The following is an 8650-nucleotide window of genomic DNA, read 5'->3' as shown; positions in this document are numbered from 1 at the left end:
GAGAGAGAGAGAGGAGAAAATAAGGATGATGAGATCATGATTGATTCATGAGAGAAAGGAGAAGGGAAGAGAAACGAGGGCCAGTCGAGGGCCAGTCGAACTTAACATCGCGTTGTTTGCACGCGTTCTTTGGCGTCAGGTGCGTCGCGCACCCGGGTGCGCTGAATAGGCTCTCGTTGTGTTGGCCATCATTATTTCGTCATTGTGACGGTTAGTGATCCTTTCTAATTGAGTTGAGTATGTATGCTGGGTCTGACATGGCTCTCATCTAGATCTGGACTCTGAAATCGATCAGCTGGTGAAAAGCACAGTCCTTGAGAGTATATGATGTTCTAGAGTGTGAATTCAGTTCTAGAGAAGCTGTAACTTTAGAAAACTCGAAGCATCATATACTCCGGAACATGATAGAAGTAACATGGTAGAAGTTTTTATGGACGGGAGTTTCAGGTTTTATTATGGCAGTAAGATTGGCAAGCCACAACCGTAGGGCCGCCGGAGTGAAGCTGAGAACGACATGTGGTGCATAGTTGATCCTGCTCGGTTCCATCTTCGTGACCCAGAAATGAATGTGGGATGCTCTGCTTCACTCCCCCCCCTCTACCGACTCTGATACACTGGGCCCCAGCTGGTTCTTATTATTGCTTCACGTGGCAATGGCTTTTAGGTGCGGTCGGTCAGGGACCACGTGACGGTCAACACTTTCCGATAAAAATAAAAGGACCCCATCTCCGGTAAGGCTGGACTCGGAAAGAGTATCAGCTAACATATTAATCTCTCTACAACAACTTACTAAGAACGTCTAATCAAACGTCTAATATGTGAGGCTGAGATTTTAGGTCCCAACTACAATGAGGTTTATTCTTGTAATCTTGTTACGTCATGGCCAACGTCTAATATGTGTCGCCCAAGCTCAACATTAGCATTTAGCAGTCACTGATCACGTAAGCAAGGGCCAATAGATGAAGTGCTCCCCAAGCCACACGATCCGTAATTTCCAGCTCTCTCTTCACCGTCCGAGTCAAAAAGGGCGCGCACATCGGCCGTGAAACTTCACCTATAAACAAAGCGCGTGGCTTGGCGTGTCGGTTATTCACCAAAGCAAATGAATTTTGAATAGCGGATGAACCTGCGTAGACTCTCTTTCAGAATGGCCGAAGAAATCTCCAGGTCCGCCTCCGACCTCCGACCCTCTGCCTCCACCGCCACCGTCGCCGCCGCCGCATCAAAGTCAAAGTCAAAATCTTTCTGGCCCTCCGTCCTCCGCTGGATCCCCACCTCCACCGATCACATCATCGCCGCCGAGAATCGCCTCCTCTCTATCGTCAAGTAACTAACCAATCCAATCCCTCTTCATCACAATTGAATTTCATTTCCTAAAAGAATGGTTATTGAAGCTCAATTGTGTTTTGATTAAACCCTAAAATGATTGTGTGAATTGGGTCGGGTTTTGCAGGACTCCGTATGTGGTGGAGCGGGTCAATATCGGGTCGGGCCCGCCCGGGTCGAAAGTGAGGTGGTTCAGGTCTGCAAGCAACGAGGAGAGGTTTATCAACACTGTCACTTTTGACAGCAAAGATGAGGCTCCTACTATTGTGATGGTTCATGGATACGGTGCCTCTCAAGGTTTCTTCTTCAGGAACTTTGATGCTCTCGCGAGTCGGTTCAGGGTCATTGCTATTGATCAACTTGGGTGAGCTATTTTCGGCTTCAATGCAATGCCATGCTTTAGTTTGGTTCCATAATGTAGTATAAAACCTTGATTCACTGGCATTGTAGATAATTTAATGTGAAAGTTTCAAACTTTTCTGTTAACAACTGATGTAAGAATCATAAGTTTCCTACTTTATTGTGAAAAGTTTTGAACTTTGATGTTTGGGGGGTCTTTAGTAGTGAGACATTTTGTGCTCAAGTTCTTGGTTTGGTCTACTTTGCAGCTGGGGTGGATCAAGCAGACCCGATTTTACATGCAAAAGCACTGAAGGTAGGTCTGCTATGTCAAAAACTGAACTTTCAATATGACTGTATTAGGATGAATGATGTAATTAAGTGTTGACAATAAGAGTAATATATCTTTGTCTTTTATTTGAATTTGGAATTGGCAATGCAGAAACCGAGGCATGGTTTATTGATTCTTTGGAAGAATGGCGGAAAGCCAAGAATCTCAGCAACTTTATATTACTTGGACATTCATTTGGTGGCTATGTTGCAGCCAAGTATGCTCTAAAGGTATTTGTCTTTCCATATTGATTTTTGATTCTGGCATTGCTATGGCATTTCTGGTGCTGATGTTGATTTCATTTATGTAATAGCATCCGGAGCACATTAAGCATTTAGTTTTGGTGGGTCCTGCTGGATTCTCCTCGGCAGAAGATGCAAGGAATGAATGGATCATGCAGTTTAAATCAACATGGAAAGGAGCAATTATCAACCATTTGTGGGAGTCTAATTTTACTCCTCAGAAATTAATCAGGTATATACCTTTGTTTCCCTTTTTCTCTTCTACTATATATATATATATATATTAAATATGCAAAAAGGGTATTATCTGTGGTGATGTACCCAATTCCATGATTTAAGCTGTACATTTCATTTTGTGTTGTTTAGGGTTTGTAGCGATAACATGTGTGTGTGCCTATGGTGCATGCATAATTGCATACCTAATGCGAAGTCACACTCGCACACTCTGCACATTAGCATGTATGTGAATGCATGCCTAGCTTACTTACTAAAGGCATCTCATAGTTTCATGTGTTGAGGGAATGATTACAAAAGTGCAGCTATTTTATGGTGTTTCTCTCTGCTTGTGATTCTGTATACAGTTTCATAATGTCTACTTTCTTCAAATCTTTACCATATTTGTCTCTGTGATCATTTTATTTCTCTCGGGTTATTGGCCTAGAGACATATATCCTCTATCCAAAGGAATTCTTTGGCATTTACTTTGAACAACTTTTAACTCTTCAATTCATACTACTTTCCCATGATTCCACTATCCAAAACCTTCCAGCCCCTTCTCATGTGTGGGCTGAAATGAAGAATGGATGGATTCACACTGAACTTTTAATAAGTATGCAGGACTAGTTAGATTTACCTTTGTTTTCAATCTTGCTTTTGTATTCTCAATCGATGTGGTTGCTTCTTGTCCCAAATTGCTAGTTTGAGCATTTCGCTCTCGGTCCATTGGTGCAAGAATCTATTTCATTTAGAAATGAAACAGAGAAAGATTTGGTTATCTTATCTAGCTTGTTTATTTATTTTTCAGAGGATTAGGGCCTTGGGGTCCAAAGATTGTTCGGGGTTACACAAATAGTAGATTTGGTGCTCGTGCTGCAGGGACCACCCTAAATGAGCATGAAGCCCAACTGCTAACAGGTTAGTACATATTAAGTTGTTTCTGTACAGCTCTTACCATAGTTTGAAGATCTCTAACAGTTTTTGCTTTCTCAATTGAAGATTACGTGTACCATACTTTAGCTGCCAAAGCAAGTGGAGAGTTGTGCTTGAAATATATTTTTTCTTTCGGAGCATTTGCTCGGAAGCCTCTTCTTCAGAGGTCTGTTGATTCTACTCATTATTTTCTATATTGTCTTGGTATGTTTTGGGGGCTCCTGTGTTTACATTTTCCCTTTTATATACAGTGCACCAGAGTGGAAAGTTCCAACTACCTTTATTTATGGCTATCAAGATTGGATGAATTATCAAGGGGCTCAAGAAGCTCGCAAGGATATGAAGGTCCCGTGTGAGATTATTAGAGTTCCTGAGGTCAGTATCTCTCCTCCCTCAATGTGTATGCAGTATGCTTATATTGCTTCTCCATAATTAGTGTATATGATCTAGGTTTGTATCAATAAATGTTTTCCCGTAAATAATTGCAGGCAGGACACTTTGTATTCATAGACAATCCGGAGGGTTTCCATTCAGCTGTTTTCCACGCTTGCCGGAGATTTCTGTCACCTGACCCAGACAATGAATCCTTGCCTGAAGGTTTGACAGCTGTCTGAAGTGAATACTTAGTTGCTTTCTCATTTCCTTTGTACAGAAGTACATATCAATCAATCTCTTTATTTAAGATGATTCATCCAAATTCCACTGATTCAATCCTTATATTCTTTCTGAGTATATGTATTTGCTATGAGATCCCATTTGCTATACTCATGCATGCATAAATGCTGACCGACAGTCTGTACATCTATGATATCTTTACGGGACAAACGACTTGTCTAGTTTTAATAAAAGCATCCCATTCAGTTTCATTTTCAAGGACTGTTTTGTTTCAGTTTCATTTTCATGGACCGTTGTGTTCGCCATCATTATTTCGTTATGGGAAAATTTTAAGAACGGTACATGAGTTTTGGACGACCGAAAATTAAGGTGATTTATGTTACTGAACAATCACAACGGTGCCTGACTTTCGGAACCCGACCCAATTTGTATACAAACCGTCAACTACTCCGTTACCTCATGTGGTTTCCGTCAAACTTTTGAGGGCAATTTCGTCACCCTCTCTTTCCTGCCAATCCAGTACTAGACGGTGACCATGTCACAAATTTTCCCTCCAAATAGTGAAATCATTCAAAATTCCAACTCACTTTGCCTCTAAAAACATAAAATTGTCCCGCCAAAATACTATTAAACTACAGTAAGCAATAATAACTTAAAGTAACCATTTTGTGATAGAAGGAAAAACCAACACAAAATATGTGAAACAAATCAAATTAGAAAGTTGAGAACCATTTCAAACTAAAAAAGCTAGGAACCCATTTCAAAATAAAAAAACTGGAAACATCTTATCTCATTAATTGGCATTTGACATTGTTCAAAATCAAAAACAACTAGCTGTTACACAAAAGCTTCATCAAAAGCATGGCATTTGCAAGTTCAAAAGAAGCAAACAGATGCCATCATAACAGTTAGTTTACATGCCACTAAAAGACAAGTTCTAGACCTATGAATTTCTAATCAGTACTACAGGTCGTCATAGCTCCTTTAGCTGTCAAACATTATGAGTGCTTGTGCCAGATTTTGCAGCAAGCCTAGGTGACTGTCTAGGCTTAAACCCCCTTGCAAGTCCTTCTGAGCCTCCCTATGACATTTCAATAATACATAGATAAAATAATGAGACATTAGCATCCAAATATACAAAGTCACAAACAAAATACAACAAATGGGCTTTAACAAACTATAAGGTACCTGTGAATTTGGTTGCACCACATTGTGAGTTCCAGATTCTTGGGTGGTATTAATTTTGACATTGAGCTTCACATTCTCATTCTCATTAATGATGTGATTGTCCAAGTTTGGCATAGATGATGTCTGAGAGTACCTAGGATATGCATCTTGAAAGTTTGATTCTTCATGGGGCAATGGTGCTTCATATTCTTGGGGTCCTTCATTTGGTGCTTCGGCTTGAACAGGGTTTTGTTGAGGCACTTGTTCTTGAACATTTTCTTGTTCCATCCCAACATTTTCATTAACAACCTGCAACTCCATAATTAGAAGAAGTTATCCCATAGCATAATGAATAACCTTGTAAGAGAAATCAAATCATTATGCACAAATTGCATCAGTAAGTAATCTTATTACTTGGTTCCTTCTTGCACAACTCCTAGCATTGTGTCCTCTTTGGTTACAGGTTCCACATGAAACACGAGAATAAAAACTCCTTGGCAACTTTTCAGTTCCAGGAGGTGGTGCTGTTTCACCTAGTGTAAGTGTAATGCATTAGTGAATAAATCATCTTGATTTAGAAAGAAAAAAAAAATGTCATCCAAGCTAATGTAAATTACCTAGTCCTTTGGTCCTATTTTTCTTTGGCCTCCCAGGTTGCCTTCTATATAATGGAGGAGCAATCTTTCTCTCAATAGGCTCCCATTCAGAGACACCAGCAATTGGATGCAACATCACTTGATAAGCCTTCATGTATTTCTTCTTAGTATACCATTCAGCCACATAATCATCTGGAGACCACCCTTTCGAGTAAATTGCTGCAATTGCATGGCTACAAGGCAATCCACATAGATCCCATCTTCTACATGTGCATGACATTGTGTCCAGTTGTACCGAGTGTTGAGAGATCACTCCAGACTCACATGCAACCCCTCTGCCTTGTATTTCAAATCTCCATTCACTAGATTCAAGTGCTCTATATTGATTTGCCCAACTTGCATTCTTCTTCAAGAGTTTCTCAATGCGTGGACCTACCTTGCACCTCCATCTTGCAGCAGAGTTCCTTCTATTAGCTAGTCTTACCATGCATGCAATTCGGATATCTTCCAAACATGGTATGATTGGCTTCTTCCTTGCTTCCAATAAAGTCTTGTTGAAGGACTCACTATGATTGTTAAGAAGAATATCACATTTCAACATCCATCCAAAGTGAGACCTTGACCAATGCTTTGCCGGTCTGTCCATACACCAATTATAAGCACTCCCTGAGGCTGCAGCCATTTCTCCCATTGTTTTGGTGTATTCATTCATTGTTGTTGCTCTTGCCACTGCCCACAGCCTTTGCTTCAACTCCAGTCCAGTGTGGCTATCACCTTTGAAATTGTTATGCAAATGTCGAACACAGTGCCTATGCTCTGCATTAGGAAACAAATCTTTGATGACTTGTTCCAGGCCTTTTTGTTTGTCACTAATGAAGACATAATGGTGTGAATTTCACAATTGCAGGTCTTCTCTTAAAAAAGTCAAAAACCAATTCCATGTAGCTCCTGTTTCCCCTTCAACAATGGCCCATGCAATGGGGTACATGCCATTGTTACCATCAATCCCAACTACTGAAAGCAACTGACCTTTATGGAAACCCTTCAAATGACATCCATCCAAGCCAATGATGCGTCTGCACCCTTCCATCCATCCCTCTCTCAGTGGTGCTAAACAAATGTAGATTCTCTTGAATCTAGTGATCTCCCCTTCAAGCTCAGTATGAATCCATACACTTGAACCTGGATTTCTCTTTTTCAATTCATGAGCATATGACTCTAGAAGGTTATACTGATCTTCAATGCTCCCTTGTGCCTTCTTAATCGCCTTATTCTTAGCTCTATAACAAAGCTGGTACCCAATCTCCATTCCAAAGTCCCTATTCACAGCATGCTGAATTCCCTCTCTAGACCACTTAGCATCAGCCATAAAGCAATCCTTGTACTCTTCAGCTAAAAAGGGAGCATGGCAATGGTAAACCCTCTTTTTAATTGAGCTGCAAGTGTGATTAGGTCTGAATGTCCTAATCTGCAGTGTAGGGTTGTCATTAGATGGACTACTTGCATAAAGCCAAAAAGGGCAATCCGGAGAAGTTTTGCATTTCACTAGCACCTTGTGCTTTGTGTTCCTAGGAAACCTCAGCTCTTTTTTAGTCAAAACAGCATGCTTCCTAACAGCATGCTTGAACTTTGGAGTTTGGGAAGATCATCCCGAGAGCAAACCTGGGATTCTTCATATTAGTCTTCTCATTGAACTCTAACCAATCAGAGAACCTTTTCTTACCCTTTACCTTAAAAGGCCCAACATCTTCACCATCACTGTCAGACTCATGCGCACTTTGAAATCCATCTGAAGCTGCAACCTCTTAATCACTGATGTGACCCTTATAACCCATTTCATCAAACTCTGGCACCCTATCAACATTCCTCTCAAACAATATTTCATCATCTTCCTCTTCCAACTCGTAGTCACTGTCTACGAATCCATTATAGTTAGGATCATCTGAGTCATCACTCTCAGAACTAAACTCTTATTCCTGAACAGGCCTAGAAGACTCACCACCACTTCTAGTGTTATATGACCTCTTCTTAGGTCTCCCAACCTTTCTTTTCTGGGCTGCTTCAACAACTTTCTCTTTTCCTTTGCCTTTGTCTATTGTGACCTTTGAAATAGGAACGGAAGCTCGTGGCCCATCAGATGGCTCTCTAATTTGAATTCCTGTTGTTTTTTTCCTCGGCCCATTCGCACCCTGACTACCCCCATCAGCTTTGATACTTCCACCAACCACATCAATAACCCCATTACCCATACCACAACTCCCCATAGTTGTCTTTGGCAAGCCCCACTCTTTAAACAACTCATCCAAATTAGCGGCATCTTCTTGTTCACCTGTATCTTCTTCATCTGTCAAAGGTAAATCCTCAATCAAGTGTCCAAAGAATGACGAGTGATCTGGATCCTCATCCATACGCTCCAATTCAAACTCAGAAAACGTCCTCTTTGGAGTCAAACAAACGATATAGATGTCTAACACCCTGCTAGATCTTGGAATAAATTGGACAATGTCCATAGCATTAGTATCAGTAACAACTGGCAAATACCCAGTCCCTTCCTCAGACCCTGGTGTCCTAAACCAATAGCTAATTGGGCCATGACAATATCCCAGATCAAAGGCCCAATAATTGAACCCAGCTATATCCAGCCTGACGGGGTCGACACGATCCACATATAACATATCCCCACCTTTATACACCTTGTTCATCCCACCATTGCTATAAACCTACCCCCATGGTGTATAGCCACTGTGAACAACTCCGTGCCTGCCAATTTTGAGATCACAAATAAATGTTAGCTTCCAACTAACAGACAAGCAAATCCAAAGCTAGAAAAGGAAACAGAAACTCAGAAAGGGACCCAAACATAAAACAAAATTAACTTTTGTATC

General features: G+C 40.8%; 1 protein-coding gene across 1 annotated transcript; it reads left to right on the top strand.

Moving 5' to 3' along the window:
* Positions 1 to 1084: 1084 nt before the first annotated feature.
* LOC101307371 (probable cardiolipin-specific deacylase, mitochondrial-like) lies at positions 1085 to 4259 on the top strand. Its single transcript, XM_004291774.1, has 9 exons — positions 1085 to 1326; positions 1454 to 1690; positions 1935 to 1981; positions 2108 to 2226; positions 2310 to 2470; positions 3263 to 3372; positions 3454 to 3553; positions 3639 to 3762; positions 3876 to 4259. Exons 1-9 carry the CDS (start codon positions 1121 to 1123, stop codon positions 3999 to 4001), a joined length of 1230 nt encoding a protein of 409 aa, XP_004291822.1. The 5' UTR covers positions 1085 to 1120; the 3' UTR covers positions 4002 to 4259.
* The last annotated feature ends 4391 nt before the right edge of the window (positions 4260 to 8650 follow it).

This window comes from Fragaria vesca, linkage group LG2, assembly GCF_000184155.1.
Source record: "Fragaria vesca subsp. vesca linkage group LG2, FraVesHawaii_1.0, whole genome shotgun sequence".
Taxonomy (NCBI): domain Eukaryota; kingdom Viridiplantae; phylum Streptophyta; class Magnoliopsida; order Rosales; family Rosaceae; genus Fragaria; species Fragaria vesca.
The sequence above is the reverse complement of the archived record's forward strand: the minus strand, read 5'-3'. Positions and strand labels throughout refer to the sequence as shown.